An 18,590-nucleotide genomic window follows, 5' to 3' on the forward strand; every position below is an offset into this window, starting at 1 on the left:
GTGGTACCAATAACATCTAAGTCCCTGTCAGCAGTCTCATGTAGTGCATGAAATGAGATCTGGATGTTAATATGTTGTTCTGCCATGTACAATTCAGTTGACCAGCCTTCTTAATGTTGTCACTTACATGCATTAAATAGTCCTTTTCTCCCATTTCATCTCGTGACAGAGAACTGTAATTACAAACTAGTTGGAGTGAATCTCGTTTGCTTAAAGAGTAGGAGGATGAGTTGTTTATGATGCAGATGTAAATCACTGCTTATTCATTTACCCTATTTATCATCCAGTATCACTTGACACTGCCAGGAGTCTCACTTTGATGGGTGAAATGGCACACCTCCTGGAGAGTGATGATTAGAAAGTTTAGGCTGTGACTTTCCTGTTAGCATCACCGATTTCTGCTTAGACGGGCGAGATACTATAAATATGTAATTTTGTTTCTTGAAGATTAAAACAAGAAAAGATGTTTAAGGAGATGGAAAAATAATCTTCCTTTAGAGGTGTAGTCAACAACAGAAATATCAATAAATGGTAAATTGTTGCAAGTCATAAACTGGCTTAAAGTTACTTAAAAACTATACTTAAAGTGTACTTCCAATTCTAAACAACTTTTATATAAATGAATAGTTCAGGCGAATATAAGACACTTTGTAATATACAGTATCTTATTAAAGAAATATGTTTCCTTCTCCTCTTTTCAGGCTGAGCTAATGTTTACATACAAGTCTATGGAGAGGGGAGGAGGAGGAGGCTCAATTAATTGCTTCTGCTACACTCTGCTACTCTGTGAGTGAAGCATAGCTCTTTTGACAATTCTATATTTTCCAAATACCACGGAATATACTGGGGATAGGTTTGCCAAAGCTTGACCCAGCTGCGCGCTCCCTCGGTGCAATCTGATGAGGTACACTAATTTTATTTTCCAAATAAGAAAGTACACTGTACAAAATCAGGCAATGAATCAATTACGCTAGGTTCACACCAGCATTCGCGTTTCCATCCTTTAGGTCCGCTTAAAAAGCTGTTATCCACAGAAACCTATGGACATCATAGATTATAATGGCGGAGAGAAAAGTCCAGCTTGTGGAATGGTGGACGAAGTCTTGTAATAAGACTCAAACGCTAGTATGAACCTAGCATAACTTGCCAACAGCTGCATTCCTCCTCCACCTCCCCTCTACAAATGAGATATAATTAGCTATTAGTTAGCAGTTGCCATTGCTTGAAAGAGGAAAGCGTCAATGCCCTCGTTGCACCAAATAGTTAACTTGCATATTGACACTGATTCACAAGGGGAAAACATCATTTGATCCAGGTGACCCTATCTATCTATCTATCTATCTATCTATCTATCTATCTATCATCTGTCTATCTATCTATCTATCTATCTATCTATCTATCATCTGTCTATCTATCTATCTCATATCTATCTATCTATCTATCTATCTATCTCATATCTATCTATCTATCTATCTCATATCTATCTATCTATCTCATATCTATCTATCTATCTCATATCTATCTATCTATCTATCTATCTCATATCTATCTATCTATCTCATATCTATCTATCTATCTATCTATCTATCTCATATCTATCTATCTATCTATCTATCTATCTATCTATCCATCCATCCATATCTATCTATCTATCTATCTATCTATCTATCTATCTATCTATCTCATATCTATCTATCATCTATCTATCTATCTATCTATCTATCTATCTATCTATCTCATATCTATCTATCTATCTATCTATCTATCTATCTCATATCTATCTATCTACAGTTAGGGCCAGAAATATTTGGACAGTGACACAAGTTTTGTTATTTTAGCTGTTTACTAAAACATGTTCAGAAATACAATTATATATATAATATGTGCTGAAAGTGCACACTCCCAGCTGCAATACGAGAGTTTCCACATCCAAATTGGAGAAAGGGTTTAGGAATCATAGCTCTGTAATGCATAGCCTCCTCTTTTTCAAGGGACCAAAAGTAATTGGACAATGGACTCTAAGGGCTGCAATTAACTCTGAAGGCGTCTCCCTCATAAACCTGTAATCAATGAAGTAGTTAAAAGGTCTGGGGTTGATTCCAGGTGTGTGGTTTTGCATTTGGAAGCTGTTGCTGTGACCAGACAACATGCGGTCAAAGGAACTCTCAATTGAGGTGAAGCAGAACATCCTGAGGCTGAAAAAAAAGCAAAAATCCATCAGAGAGATAGCAGACATGCTTGGAGTAGCAAAATCAACAGTCGGGTACATTCTAAGAAAAAAGGAATTGACTGGTGAGCTTGGGAACTCAAAAAGGCCTGGGCGTCCACGGATGACAACAGTGGTGGATGATCGCCGCATACTTTCTTTGGTCAAGAAGAACCCGTTCACAACATCAACTGAAGTCCAGAACACTCTCAGTGAAGTGGGTGTATCTGTCTCTAAGTCAACAGTAAAGAGAAGACTCCATGAAAGTAAATACAAAGGGTTCACATCTAGATGCAAACCATTCATCAATTCCAAAAATAGACAGGCCAGAGTTAAATTTGCTGAAAAACACCTCAAGAAGCCAGCTCAGTTCTGGAAAAGTATTCTATGGACAGATGAGACAAAGATCAACCTGTACCAGAATGATGGGAAGAAAAAAGTTTGGAGAAGAAAGGGAACGGCACATGATCCAAGGCACACCACATCCTCTGTAAAACATGGTGGAGGCAACGTGATGGCATGGGCATGCATGGCTTTCAATGGCACTGGGTCACTTGTGTTTATTGATGACATAACAGCAGACAAGAGTAGCCGGATGAATTCTGAAGTGTATCGGGATATACTTTCAGCTCAGATTCAGCCAAATGCTGCCAAGTTGATCGGACGGCGCTTCATAGTACAGATGGACAATGACCCCAAGCATACAGCCAAAGCTACCCAGGAGTTCATGAGTGCAAAAAAGTGGAACATTCTGCAATGGCCAAGTCAATCACCAGATCTTAACCCAATTGAGCATGCATTTCACTTGCTCAAATCCAGACTTAAGGCGGAAAGACCCACAAACAAGCAGGACCTGAAGGCTGCGGCTGTAAAGGCCTGGCAAAGCATTAAGAAGGAGGAAACCCAGCGTTTGGTGATGTCCATGGGTTCCAGACTTAAGGCAGTGATTGCCTCCAAAGGATTTGCAACAAAATATTGAAAAAAAAAATATTTTGTTTGGGTTATGTTTATTTGTCCAATTACTTTTGAGCTCCTAAAATGTGGAGTGTTTGTAAAGAAATGTGTACAATTCCTACATTTTCTATCAGATATTTTTGTTCAACCCTTCAAATTAAACGTTACAATCTGCACTTGAATTCTGTTGTAGAGGTTTCATTTCAAAACCAATGTGGTGGCATGCAGAGCCCAACTCGCGAAAATTGTGTCACTGTCCAAATATTTCTGGCTCTAACTCTATCTATCTATCTATCTATCTATCTATCTATCTATCTATCTATCTATCTATCTCTTTAAATTATAAAACATGAGTACACTACCTTCCTTTCACACCACATACTGGTTATATTTTCCCTCTGTGTATTCCTTTGAAAACTAAGCAAAAACTGACAATCATGTAAAAAGACTGATGAGAAATAAAGTCACCGTGACCCTATTAAATATAAAGGTAAAACGATGCAAGGGTTGAAGAACAAGCAATTAGACAGTGGAGTGAAATAGACTGCATTAACATTTGTGGCTTCTAATACAAAATATTCTTTCATAGGACGTGCAAGGATTATTGCTTTTCCATCTGAAAAATGAATTGATCACTCCTGTCTAGAATATACATGTTAATGATGCAAAAAGAAGAGCAATCGGACTGTAAGACGCATAGAAACAAGGCTGGAGGAGGGGGCAATAGTTCCTAGTCTATTCTACTTGAACCTTCACTATTCTGTCCTTACCCAGCTGTGACAGGACGGTAAAGGCTCAATGACGGCCCACAGTGAAGGTTGTAGTATATAAGGGATAGCATTATACCATCCAGTTTTACAGATGGATACAGATGGATATGTTTGCTTCAGCCTTCTCAACATATTGTCCAATACTTGTTGGTTAAACTAGATCTGCCAGATAACGTATAAAAGGTCTTTTTTTATTATCTTATAGCAAACTTGACAACTCTCCCGAAACGTCTGGTAGTTTCCTGATGAAAAAGGAGACCTCCTGGACTCTTGGAACAATTGGCAAATCTTCTTCTTCTTTATTACACAGCCTAGGAACCTACTAAGCTACTGTTAGGTTTAACACATGGAGAGTAAGAAGAAGGAATATTGGCTGAATCCTATGACATATCCTGATGATGTGTAATATACAAGTCTAAGCATTGTACGGGCTGTATGCACATGTTGTGTATAACAAGTACACAATATGGTTAACTTCAGTAAGAAGGAATATTTTCCTTTAATATTTCAAGATGACTAATTATTTATGTATCGCAGTCAGCCATCTTTCTCAGTGAGAAGTCCGAGTGGCGTGTCTACATCAGTATGCATATGCTTTACTGTGTTATCAGTACGTTCTAGCTCTGTGCATGTCTCCAACTCATATCTGTGCTACTTGGGATTCATGAACTTGCTATCACTCAGTTAAGAGAGGAATCGCAGCATTGTCCTGTACAAACTCTGCCTGAAGCGGAGATACAGCTAATTAATGTACTGTAGCTGCACAAACAGGATTGCGTGTTTATTTCCTGCTCACTCCTAGCATCTCAGATGAATCACTCCTTACATTTGTATACAAGGCCTTGGCAACGTCTGCTAATGGTTCTGTTATCTGGAACATCAACACGTCAGTCCTATCATCACCATTAACCACTTTCTATTTCTCCTACAGAGTTTCGTGCACCTTTCTGTTTTACGGTAACAGATGAAGTTTACCATAATTTAGATGATTATTTTGACAATGGATTTGGAGTGATTATGTAAAGGGAACCAGGGCAAATCTCATATATATATATATATATATATATATATATATATATATAAATTTTATTATTTTTTTTATTATAGGCTAGGGACAGCCGGATTACAGCTGTGATTACAGGCTGCTTGGTCCAACTTTCAACCATTGCATTGCATAGGTTGAAATCCTCATCTGAGCCAGCAGCAATATGTAACATGCTGCGGGTTCGAAACCTGAGATGTAAGATACTAGTGCTGTAGGTTTTTATCTGCATTGTGACATAAGACTAACCAAAAGTCCATCGATTATACTAGTACTATACATTATGGCATGTTAGCCATCAGCAAGTCTGCCCCAGGTAACCTGCTGCAAACTCTCCTAGTGAAGATAACCAACAATTAGTGGCTGTAATTTTGCCTGTCAAATATCCTCCAGAAAAGGAGGAGAATAACCCGTCACATGTGCTGTCTCTTAGTCCTGGAGAACTTCCTGGTCCCAGCATAGTCGGTGGGTGACAGAAGGACATTGTCTATGGCGAGCTACATGCTGGAGAACAACTCCATCCCATGTATGAGACCGTGACAGCACTGGGCAGTACAGTCAGTGACCAACTGCTTCACCCCAAGTGTGAGAAGGAACGCTATCAGAGGTCCGTCCTCCCAACTGCGATCAGGCGACATAATCTACATCAGGTTTAGCGGAGATCACTCCGCACAGAAAACTGACAGATCTTCAAGTTGTGATATCCCATTTACTACCTTATATATATATTTTTTTTTCTACAACTACTGTCTCTTCAATGCCTCTACCTTGGAGGTTTTGTACAGTATATTGTATTATCAATGCTGCTATATCACACTGAATTTCCCCATGGTGGGACTATTAACGGATTATTTTATCTTAGTTATGTCCATATGTCTCCTATTATAGTCTAAAATATACCTACATAGAGTGAAGGTGTATATACACACATCAACATGTCCTTTCTTGGTGCTAATTCTGAAAGATGTGAGGTGGTATCAGGGCCGGCTCCAGGTTTTTATAGGCCCTTGGGCGACAGAGCCTCAGTGGGCCCCCTTGTAAAGGAGGTGGGGGAGTCAAGACACTGTGCGTTGCAGATGAAGCGAGTGACGTCATGCAGGAGTGTGGCGTCACCACGCTCTGCGCGCCGCTGCAAATTTAGCTCCACCCACTTTTATGTTGATTTCAAACATTCTCATTCATTTATTATGTGCTCCCACACAGTATAATCCTCCTACAGTCACCCGTAAATTATATGCCCCCCCTCCATCTCTCCCCCAGTTTCATATACACCCTTCCTCTGCCCCCAGTTTCATGTCCCCCCCTCCATCTCTGTCCCCAGTTTCATCACGTTCTCCCCCTTCATCTGCCCACAGTTTCATGTCCCCCGTCTCTGCCCCAGTGTCATGCCGTTCCCCCCCTCCCCTTCATTTGCCCCTTCAGTTTCATTGGGCCCCCTCCATCTCTGTCCCCAGTTCCATGCCGTTCTCTCCCCACCCCCTCCATCTGCCCCAGTGTCATGCTGTTCTCCCCCCCTCCATCTGCCCCAGTGTCATGCTGTTCCCCCCTCCCCTTCATTTGCCCCCCAGTTTCTTTGGGCCCCCTGCATCTCTGACTCCAGTTTCATGCCGTTCTCTCCCCACCCCCTTCATCTTCTCCAGTGTCATGCCGTTCCCCCCCTCCCCTTCATTTGCCCCCCAGTTTCATGGGCCCCCTTCATTATGTTTCACCTTAATATGTAATACAAAACAAACACTTACACTCACCTTCTATCACTCACCTTCCCTCGTTCCCCCGACGCTCCTCTCTCTCTCCCTCCAATCACATACGCGATGCAGGAGCTGTGAGATCAGCTCCTGCTTAGCTCCGGACCGGCTTGCGTGTGTAGGCGTGATGACGTCATTGCGCCTACACACGCAAGCCGGGCCGGAGCTTTAAAGCAGGAGCTGATCTCACAGCTCCTGCATCACGTATGTATTTCAGCTCATCGGCGGACGGACGCCGATGAGCTGAAATTGTGACAGGCAAGTGCCGGGGGGCCCCCAGAGGCTCTGTGGGCCCCGGCACTTGCCCGACTATGCCGTGCGCTGACGCCGGCCCTGGGTGGTATGTACACACGCCTTAAACTTTTGGTTTATTGAATGGCAAGGGTTAAATCCCTCTCCTAACTGTGGAGCACAGCATATTGGTGCAAGATGGTCTATTGCATTGTTGTATTATGCATTATAAATTGCATTGAAACCTTTTCCGCCGTGTGACTTTACCGCGTGGCTAGCCACAACGGGATACCAATGCAGTGCAACAACATCCCGTCGCGGCATCTCGCTCCTGATTAGGCTGAATGAATGGGCCTAATCCGGAGTGACTCTCGAGCCGCAGACACCGTGGCTGACTCAGCTGCGGAAACTGTGGGACAATAGGGCATGTCACTTCTTTTTCCCGCTAACTGAAAAAAACTGCTAGCAGGAAAAAAAGCGAGTGACTCCCAATGAAATGAATGGGAGACATTTTTGCAGGCAGAGAGAGTGAAACATAGATGTAACAATGTGCTATGTCTAAGAAAACTAGCTGTGCTGACTAGGACAGGGTTTAGCTATATTTAGGAGCATTTATGTCATTTGGGTCCCTTTAGTCCTGATGCAGCTGTGAACCTAGCCATATTCTTTATTTTTGTATTTTCTTCCAATAAATCTATTCAGCTCCATCTGGTTGGTGTTTACTGCATCCATAACACACCTGCCATTGCTCAGTTAAGCTAAGGCTACACATAGGGAAATACAGCTACAAACATTGTGGGATAAACGCAGTGAAAACACCTTGCATTTTTTTTCCACAGAATTTTTCATTGAGTTTTTTGCTACATTTTTCTGTGTTTGCATTGTGTGAAAGAACTTGCTCGTATTATAAAACAGTGATTTTTTTGCTGCTTTTCTTCATCAAGAAGCTTTAGGCTGTATGCATGTGACCATGTGTATTGTGAATGAGATAGTCACGTTTTTCACGGCTAGCACACTAACCCATTCATCTCTATCGTCCCATACTCACGCCCATGTATTATCAATGGTGGCAGTGAACCTGAGCAAAACTCAGGACAGATCCTACACTTGGTTTGTGGTCCGAACTCACTAGAAGAGGTGAATGGGCCCACGGAGGCATTTCCCATGGACCAAGTGCATGTACATGGACATGTGCATGTAACCTCAGTGTAAGGGTAGGTTCACACAACTGAATTTCATCCATACATTTCAGTCCATGTGTATTTACCAGTCTGATCTTCATTCTGGGAGCAGGACTCCTAGCAGTATAGTTATCTATGATGCTATGAGCCATTGCCTCCCAGCAATATACTATCCCATACCAATTACAATATGAGACAGTATGTTGCTGGTAGGAAGAGACTCCTAGCATCATAGATAACTATACTGCTGGGAGACCTGCTGTGGCGATTGGTGAACACACAGACTGAATTTCACGAGTGAAACTTGGTAGCGTGAATCTAGCCTTACATTGATTCAACTTTAAACAACACACACTGAAAATTCTGAAAGTCAGCAGGTTCTTTGAAAGTTATGGCCAAAATCAGTGATATTTCTGAGGCAGATTTAGCTTTTTGTTCCTGAATTTACCATGATCATACCTATACTGTAGCTTCCTGCTTGTTTCTAGTTCTGGAAGACTGCACATTTCACACCAACTTAGCAAACCATGAACAAGCGTTCTGCCATAAATGCACTGAAAAATAAAACTTGTAGATGTAATGGCAATGGCATATTTATAATCTCAATGTACTACATTTGTACCTGTCAGTGTTGGAAAAAAAGGTATAAACATTAAGAGATTCACACTGTGTGGAGTAATTTTAGTTTTTTATTTTTCATACTAGTGACTTATCCATGGGATAGATCATTAATGTGTGATCTGTGGGGACACAAGGACTCTGCTCAGATCAGCTCTTTCGGCAGCAGTAGACAGGGAGTCCATGTTTGTTGTTCCCATTCAAGTAATATTAGCAGCACTGCAATTTTTTGGAACCACCACTATACTGTGGATGGGGCTTTAGCACCTATTACTTAAATAGGAGTAGTCCCCATCCAGTGCAGCAGTTTCTGGTGCCTGGATGATTTCAGAACAGCTGATCTGTGTGGGGTCTGGATGTCCTACTCCCACAAATCACATACTGATGACCTATAAAGTTGATAGGATATAAGTATGAGAGTAAAATTCTGTAGGCTAAGGCCCCACAAAGCATCCTGCAGCCAAAAAGCGCTGTAGGAAAAACTGCAGCAGCATTTCTGCTGCATGTATTTTACCACAAAGTGGGGATATGATTTGCCTTAAGCCCGAGGCTCCACGTTGCAGAAATGCAGCTTTTTAATGCAGATCTTGCTTTTTTTTTGAGCCAAAGCCAGGAGTCAATTCAACAGAAGGTAGAAGTATTCCTACTATACTCCCTATTACGTTTGAAGCCATTTCTGGCTTTGGCTTAAAAACACCCAGCAAAATTTGCAAATTGTGCCGAAGGGAGAAGTATAAGAGCTTCCTATATATTCTGTATTCCTTTTAAAGTCATTCTTATCTTTGGCACAAAAAAACATAACAAAATCTACAACAAAAAAAACGAGTTTCCACAATGTGGATAAGCCCCATGTTGCGAAAATGTAGCAACTTTCTGCTGTGGAAGCGCCACATCAAAAAAAAAAAAGAAAAAGTTTTACAGTTTCTTTAAAATGAATAGAATTCTGGCTAATTCCATCCACACATTGCAGCAAAACATCCACAGCGGGAAAGCTGCGTTTTCAAAAACTCATTTTTGAAAATTGCAGCATGTCAATTATACCTCTGGACATGAGGGCGTTTTCCGTACAGGTATAATAGACACTGCAGAGGAAAACTTTTTGAAAATGCAATGAAAAGTGCTGTGAAAAATACATTTCCACAGCATTTTTTACCACAGTGGTTTTTTTTGGGTTTTTTTGCTGCACTATGTTATGTGGAGAGTTATCCTAAGGCTTCGTTCTCATCTGCGTCAGTAATCGGTTCGGGGGAATCCATATGGCCCCCCTTCCCCAAACGGACTACCGAACACATTTGCTAGCGGTGTGCAGTGATAGCACACAGACCCCATAGACTATAATGGGGTCGGTGTGCTTGCCGCGAGATCTCCGCAGGAAATGTGCGGAGAGGAAAGTACTTCACAATCTAGTTTCCTGTCCGCATGACTTGTGTGGAGATCTCACGGCAAGCACACAGACTCCATTATAGTCTATAGGGACTGTGTGCTTTCACCGCACACCGCTTGCAAATGCATTCGGTAGTCTGTTTGGGGGTCCCCATGCGGACTCCCCGAGAGGATTACCAAATGCAGATGTGAAAAGGGTAACAGATTTTTCTGCTATCTTGCCATGTTGCAGAATATGGAGGCTGCTGGTAACAGAGTAATAGTCTCACGCAGTGGTGTAACTACCGTCATAGTAGTGGAGGCAGCTGCCACAGGGCCCGGGACATTAGAGGGCCCGGCGACAGCCACTATCGCTGCTATCATTATACTAGGGGGTCTTTTCTGACCCCCGAGTATAATGATTGGTGGACCGGGAGAGGTAAGAAACATAAAAAACATGTTACTTACCTCTCCACGATCCTGCCAGGCCTCCTTCCTGACGTCCTTTCTGACGTCACATGAACCCTGCATCCCGGGTCATGTGTCGTCTGACGTCATAGAAGAAGGACGGCAGTAGAGAAAACAGCGTAGGAGCCGGGGGACAGGTAAGATACAGTGGTTTTTTTATGTTTTTATTTCCCCAGGTCTCCAATTATTATACTCTGTGGTCTGAAAAGACCCCAGAGTATAATAATTGTTTATAGGTGTCCACAGTGTGTACTGTGTGCAGGGGCCACTATGGCGCATAATACTGTGTGCAGGGGCCACTATGGCGCATATTACTGTGTGCAGGGGCGACTATGGGGCATAATACTGTGTGCAGGGGCCACTATGGGGGATAATACTGTGTGCAGGGGCCACTATGGGGGATAATACTGTGTGCAGGGGCCACTATTGGGGATAATACTATGTGCAGGGGCCAGTATGGGGAATAATACTGTGTGCAGGGGCCACTATGGGGCATAATACTGTGTGCAGGGGCCACTATGGCAGATAATACTGTGTGCAGGGGCCACTATGGGGGATAATACTGTGTGCAGGGGCCACTATGGGGGATAATACTGTGTGCAGGGACCACTATGGGGCATAATACTGTGTGCAGGGGCCACTATAGCAGATAATACTGTGTGCAGAGGCCACTATGGGGCATAATACTGTGTGCAGGGGCCACTATTGGGGATAATACTATGTGCAGGGGCCAGTATGGGGAATAATACTGTGTGCAGGGGCCACTATGGGGTGCAATACTGTTTGCAGGGGCCACTATGGGGCATATTACTGTGTGCAGGGGCCACTATGGGGGATAATACTGTGTGCAGGGACCACTATGGGGCATAATACTGTGTGCAGGGGCCACTATGGCAGATAATACTGTGTACAGGGGCCACTATGGGGGGTAATACTGTGTGCAGGGGCCACTATGGGGGATAATACTGTGTGCAGGGACCACTATGGGGCATAATACTGTGTGCAGGGGCCACTATGGCAGATAATACTGTGTGCAGAGGCCACTATGGGGCATAATACTGTGTGCAGGGGCCACTATTGGGGATAATACTATGTGCAGGGGCCACTATGGGGTGCAATACTGTTTGCAGGGGCCACTATGGGGCATATTACTGTGTGAAGGGGCCACTATTGGGGATAATACTGTGTGGAGGGGCCAATATGGGGGATAATACTATGTGCAGGGGCCACTATGGGGCATAATAGAACGCGCAGGAATGCATAGGAGGGGGTCGGTCGAGGTCTTCGGCGTCGGTCGGGGGGGGGGGGGGGATGTCAAAAGCTCGCCACGGGGCCCCGCCATTCCTAGTTACGCCACTGGTCCCATGTATCACTTTTAGGGTATGCTCGTGTTAATAAATCTCCCTCTGTGAATTAAATATGGTGACTAACCAGATTGCAAGGACATTATAACATACTAAACTATAGGGCTTACGTTGAATTCATCTTCTCATACTTCAATGCCAGCTGCAAATAAATCACATATCTGGAGGCACCTGAATAAATGAAAAGGTCTTGCATGACAATCCTATTGGTAATATAATAGGCCATGAGAGCCATTGTACCGTGTCTGGCTTACGTGTACTATGAATCCCTGAACACCTTGGGTCTTATGAATGGCTCTCATCTCTGGAGAGACAACACCTGTTTGCATCATATTCACAGCTCCTCTGTTTCCTGCAGAGTCAAGTAATCCTTACTAGTGGGGTCTTCTAGATTTTATCATATAGTCGATTACGTAAATGTTCACCTTTTTCAGGTGAAACCAAACATATACTGTTCACATTAAGGTGCCTGTTAGTGCATTTACTTAAATCGACATGTTATAGAGGGTATTTTGTATGCAAAATACTGAGCTCTAGCCAATTATCCTGAGGTGTAATACCACTTTCTGTCACTAGATGGGGGAAGCAGCTCAGAAAAAGGATCTGATTCTTATTTGTGCTTTTTAAAAATTACTTCCTATAACAGCTGCATATTAATGCAATTTCTGAAGTAATACAGAAATCACTTGTATATGTCACAGAACTGTCAAGACAACCAGGCTATTGGCTTTTTTTCTTTTTTTTTTTTTTTTAATAAAGAAGCTTGGATATATATATTTTTAATCATCAGCCATTTTCGCACGATTGTACCAACTTGATACATTTCTGCAAAAAACAAACATGAACCGCTGACTGCCATCCTTGGGGTTCATTTTCACCGGCAACATTTTAATCTGCAGCAGTGAATAATTTACATTTAATATCCGACAAGCCAGATTTTACGATAGTTTATTAAACTTTCATGAAATGCATTTAGAGCTGAGCAATATCTCATTTAACATGCTGAGTAATTATGGCCCTTTAAGAGATCTTTTAGACGGATTTTACAATTCTAAGCCTCCCTAATCCACTCGCTGCAATAAAATCTGTGTAATGTGACAGCTCTAAGGAAACATCCATCTCTAACAAAGATATGAGGCTGAACCTAGAAGGCTTCTCTATAAGATTCTCGAGCATACCGTATCTGTATACAACATTCCACATCATCAGGTAGATATCTATGGTTGTGCTAGTAGACCAAATAGCAGATCGTTTCCTACTTACTATTATACTTACCTAGGTTTCTCTGTTTTCTATTGAAGGGGACATGTCCTCCAGACCGGTCTAGACAGTGAAAATGCAAAAGAGGATCAAGGAAAAAAGGTGAATGTTCTCTGATTTGTATTCACATCCGTCAAAGAGGATAATGGGGCAGATTAGTAGAAACCGGTGACTATTTACAGAAGGGGGATATGTTTTAAATTGCTATTCTGTACGCCAATCTTAATCAATGCCGCAACTGGCGTTAACTACACATGAATTATTAATTAATTATTAAGAGGTTCTGTCCGGTTTACACTTCAGATGGAATCCCGGGCACTAGAATTAATGTCTATATTAAGCTGGTTGCACATGACTGTGTGCTAACCTTCTGCTGTGAATGAACAGCATGGGCGGCGCATGGGGGATACGCGGATGTTACCTGTGTGCCACCTGTGTAGTCCCTTTCATTAAATGAATAGGAGCCACGGAAGCAGGGCCACAAAACCGTACAGGAATAAGACCTGTTCTATATTCTGTGGTCCAGACTGTCGGCCTGCACACGTCACTGTGTCAGTCACGGTCATGTGTGCAGACTCATAGAAATGAATGGGTCAGTGTGCTGGATAGCACACTGACCAAACATATGGTTGTTTGCAAGGTGGCTGGCATAGATTTCAGGTATAACTCACTCCAATATTCTGGTGTAAGTTTCAATAAATTCGTCAGGCCATCACATCTCCATCCTGGCCTGCTTAGTCTCCATCCTACTCCACCCACTTTCAAAAGTGGCGAGCCAGGCAGAAAATATCAAAACGACGCATTTCTGGCATAACAGGGGGCCATGCACCAAAGATGGCACACTATTTCCATTTATACCAGTTTTTCCCAGTGTCTATATCTTCTGCCTGTCACCTTTTTCTTCTTTTACGCTGCTAATCCTATATCAGCATAGGACTACGTATTTGGAACTGATATCAATAGAGTTGGAAAGTTTTACTGGATCTTGAGAGGCTTTTGACTTTTAGTACTATGCCACATAATATTACAATAGGTTAGGCACTGTTCACATCTGCATATTGTAGTCTAACTACAACAAAAATCACAACACTTTGCTGTTTCTGCCACCAAATGGACCACGTTGTCCACATGATTCTGATGAGGTAATCATTGTGCTGAACGGAAAAATAGTTATTGCTTGAAGCAGAGTTTTTCCCGTCAAATAATAACATCTCAGAAGGAGAATACAATGGAGCCTCAGATGCATATGTGAACATAGACTTGACAGCAGAAGACTGTTATTATGGAAGTGAGTTAGGGTGGATGGAGCTGTCAAAAACATCTCTGATGTCTCCCTTCAAGTCTATGATGTCTCTGATTCTTGCCAACAATGGACCTAATGTACAGTCTATTATACTAATAACACTTGCACAATGGACAATTGTACAACTTGCACAATGTAACTATTTTCAAGATCTCTGCTTGCTGTTAGCGTGTAAAACCATAATAGTCTAAATTCAGAAGTTACAAATCTATTCTGGCCAGTTTGTACTACAGTTTGATAAAATGCAATGCAAAAATATCCCATTCCTTTCTGGTTCCGGATTCCAGGTTGAAAGTTCTTACCAACACTGATACACTATCTCTAACTACAGCTGTATGCAAGAAGGGCTGTTGTAGTAATTATATTGTGATTTTCTGCTCATGTAGCCCCTTATTTCCGTGGCTTCAGACTTTCTGGAATTGTTCGCAAAGTACCCCAGACCTCCACAGATATGATTTTAGTAACAGTGTAAATAGTTAACAGGAAGGAGAGAAAATGGTCCCAACTACAGCTTCTCTTTGTGTGTCTTGGAAACTACAGGCTGTGAAAGGGGAGCAGGGCCAGAAGTGAGATGTCATCTGATGGAATCAGTAGGCTGTACAAAGCATTATGATGAGATATTTGACAAGCCAGAAAGGACATCTGGAATAATGCACACAGTGATGTCACAACAGTGCGATAACAGGCACAGTGACCTTACAGTATTATAGTAATATCACAGTACAGGAATACTGTAATTGTCACAGTGATGTCAGAGTACAGGAATGATTGTTATAGTGATGTCACAGTACATGATGCAGGGAGGAGGAATATAGGTCCTATCCACCCTGGGCTACCCTGCAAATCCCTTAAAAGATACCACCCACCAACCTGTCGACCCCTTACATAAAGACCAGGACACTTGCTGGATTTTAAACTGGCTGGTCCGGCCGATTTAGTTATATCACAACCAAGTAATAAACAGTTAACACAGTACCACACTAAAGGGGGGCAGTAACAATAAATACAGATCATTAAATACATAGCATCAATTAGATACTGTAAATAAACACCACCCACAAATATCTAACCTAATAAAGTGCAATAACTCCCTGAAAGGGCGAGAGGCTACCCTGACCATTACCCAGGCGCAAACCCCACCTTGGGTAACTGTGCAACCTCCAAGGCCTGGAGTCTGAACCCCCACAAGGGACCATGGCCCAGCCGGGGGACTTCCCCAGGCCCTAACACTCCACAACCAGATCATCATACCTGAGATGAGATCCTACAACACACAACATAGGCCTCTCACCCATAATCACCCCCGCAACCGTCCACCGATATTCCACCAACAAAAGGGGCGGGTGGGCAGGCGGGACGATGCTGCTACTGGCCAGACTGAGACTGTATTCACCCCACTACCTGCTGTAACCCCTCGGTCTCCACCCACAATTTTCCCGCTCAATAACAGCATTAACCCCTTCAGTCCCTGATCCTCCTCCCCTGTCATGTGGGCCTCATTCCTTTTAGTCTGAGGCCTGTTTTGGAATGATTGTTATAGTGAGGTCACAGTACAGGGAGGATTGTTATAGTGATGTCACAGTACAAACATTATTGTTATAGTGATGTCACAGTACAGGAATGATTGTTATAGTGATGTCACAGTACAAGAATATTATTACAGTGATGTCATAGTACAGGAATAATTTTTACAGTTATATACTTAATTGATTGGTAGCACTTGCTGTACCCCAAATAGGGTGTACATTTTGAAAGGGGCTGGCCAGACTCCCCAATAGTGTAGTATTCTAGAATACGAAGAATAGAACTACAGTGGCTTGCCCTTGCTTTATTCAGTACAAATATATGTTGTCAGCCCTTAAAATATGTGTTGCTATGTTTCATTACTTGCCTCATGCAGGGCATTTGACACAAAACATTGCACTACATTAGATTTTAAAGACTGACTACATGTATATTGAGCGCCAATATAACTCTGGATCCATGTATATATATTTGTACTGAATAATGTACAAACAAGCTCAAGCTACTGGAGTGCTCTCCCTCTTCTTCTAGAATATGTATCCTTATAGTGATGTCAGAGCACATGCATAATTCTTACAGGAATAATACCTACATTGAAGTCACAGTACAGGAATATTGAGTATTTCTTAAAGTGATGTCATAGTAGGCTGTATTCACATACTGGGTTCACATGGTGGAATTTTACACTGCCTCAAAATTAGTACCAAATTCCACCCTCAATCTGCTCTCCATTGTTTTCAAAAGGAAGGCAGAGATTGAAGCAAGATACTGAAAAAGTAAGAGTCCTGCTCAATCTTACTATAGATTCCGTGGCTTATTCAGCATGTGTGAACATACCCTTAGGCTAAGTTCACATATACACTGGACTCTTCGTCGTTCTGATTCATCAGGGGACCAGAACAACAGACTGTCTGCCCACCAGAACAGCAGTTACCCACGTGCATCGGCAGACCACATAGACTATAATAGGGTCTGCTAGGTGTCCATACAGATCTTTTCTCTCTGTTGACTTCTGGCAGTTTCTATGGCGGAGTCTCCAACAAAGGCTCTGGTGCAGAGATGAACTTAGCCTAACAGAGAATCCAAAGTACAGGAATAATTCTTACACTACAGGCATAAGTCATACAGAAATACTGTATATCACAGGAAGAATACACACAAAAAGGTCATGAAATACACTGTGATATCACATCATAAGAAACACATATATTGATGTCATATGCAGATATAATATACACAAAATGACAAATGAACAAGCAGTCATGTCACAACGAAGGAATAACACAAAAAGACATAAAAGTAAGAATGTCAATAGCAGGGGTAGCTATAATATTTTTCATACACACTTTCACAGTGAATTGTCATCAGTAACTAGTAGAAATGGCCCTCCTTAGTTGCAAGGTCTTAGGCCGGGTTCACACGGAGTTACGTGCCGCGAGATTTGGCACGTAGACGCCGCGTGACCCTTTGCGTGCCGTACACGCTCCCATTCATTTCAATGGGAGCGGGGAGCGTATGCGCCGCGCTAGTTTGCGGCCGTGCATTTATTCACGGCCGCAAACTAGCGCGGCGCATACGCTCCCCGCTCCCATTGAAATGAATGGGAGCGTGTACGGCACGCAAAGGGTCACGCGGCGTCTACGTGCCAAATCTCGCGGCACGTAACTCCGTGTGAACCCGGCCTTATAGTAGCTGCTAGCCCTGCAACCTGTTAGTTATGCCCATGATTACTACTACTGCCCCCAAGAATTGGTTGTATACTGTTATGTCTCAGTATACTTTACAGTGGCAAGTTTAACAGTATTCTTCCAATTAAATATTATCACTATTATAAAGTATCCAGTGGTTAGTGATAGCAACTTGAATCATTTATCAGCATTGTCCTAGGTACCTACCTATGGCTAGTAGTATGGCCTTATTTGCATTGTGTAGCCTTCATGTAGATCATTAAGGCATGGTAAACAGTTTAATAAAGAGAGCCTACAATAGGTAATAGGGGATATAGAAACATTTAGGATGCAGTAGTAGTACAATAGTGAGTCAAACAAAAAGGAATATTTAGTAAAGTTGAAGGAGAAGAAGACAGAAAATATACAATGACTATAAGTTATGACTTCTAACCGGCCTCAGGATATTTTCTTAAGATGTTATACAAAAAAATATTGATATTTTTTTTAATCTTGTACAATATGTGTAATAAGTTCTAAATAAATAGTTTCTAAAATCTATGAATTGAAATCAATGGTTTTCATGCAGTTTGTCTACAGAATAACTACAACATGGGATAGCAAACCAGTATTACATGAACCAGTGACAATCACTTTCAAGCCACATCAAGATGGGCTGCTCATGAAAGTTTATGCTCCGTTCTTCGATGACCCATCAGCGCCTCCTGGGAAACCTGGCGAACCTTTCAATGGTCTTTGGGATTATGAAGGTAAACATCTCCCTTTTTATTGTTTTACTAGTTCTAGTATTAGATCAGTTGTTCTTTGTGTTGCACACCTAATGAACTAACACTGGTGTGGTTGGGGGGGGGGGGGGGGGTTTATATTCTTTATT

At 42.2% G+C, this 18,590-nt stretch overlaps 1 protein-coding gene across 1 annotated transcript in view; it reads left to right on the forward strand.

Annotated features, from left to right (window-relative positions):
• The window catches only part of LOC142218676 (UPF0462 protein C4orf33 homolog), a 112,678-nt gene that overhangs the window by 9,015 nt on the left and 85,073 nt on the right, over positions 1–18,590 (forward strand). Inside the window, exons 2-3 of the mRNA XM_075287551.1 lie at positions 13,243–13,303; positions 18,285–18,465. Coding sequence (XP_075143652.1) covers positions 13,243–13,303; positions 18,285–18,465 — 242 coding nt within the window. The remainder of the gene's footprint in view (positions 1–13,242; positions 13,304–18,284; positions 18,466–18,590) is intronic.

Source organism: Leptodactylus fuscus, chromosome 1 (genome assembly GCF_031893055.1).
Source record: "Leptodactylus fuscus isolate aLepFus1 chromosome 1, aLepFus1.hap2, whole genome shotgun sequence".
In the NCBI taxonomy this organism is placed as follows: Eukaryota; Metazoa; Chordata; class Amphibia; order Anura; family Leptodactylidae; genus Leptodactylus; species Leptodactylus fuscus.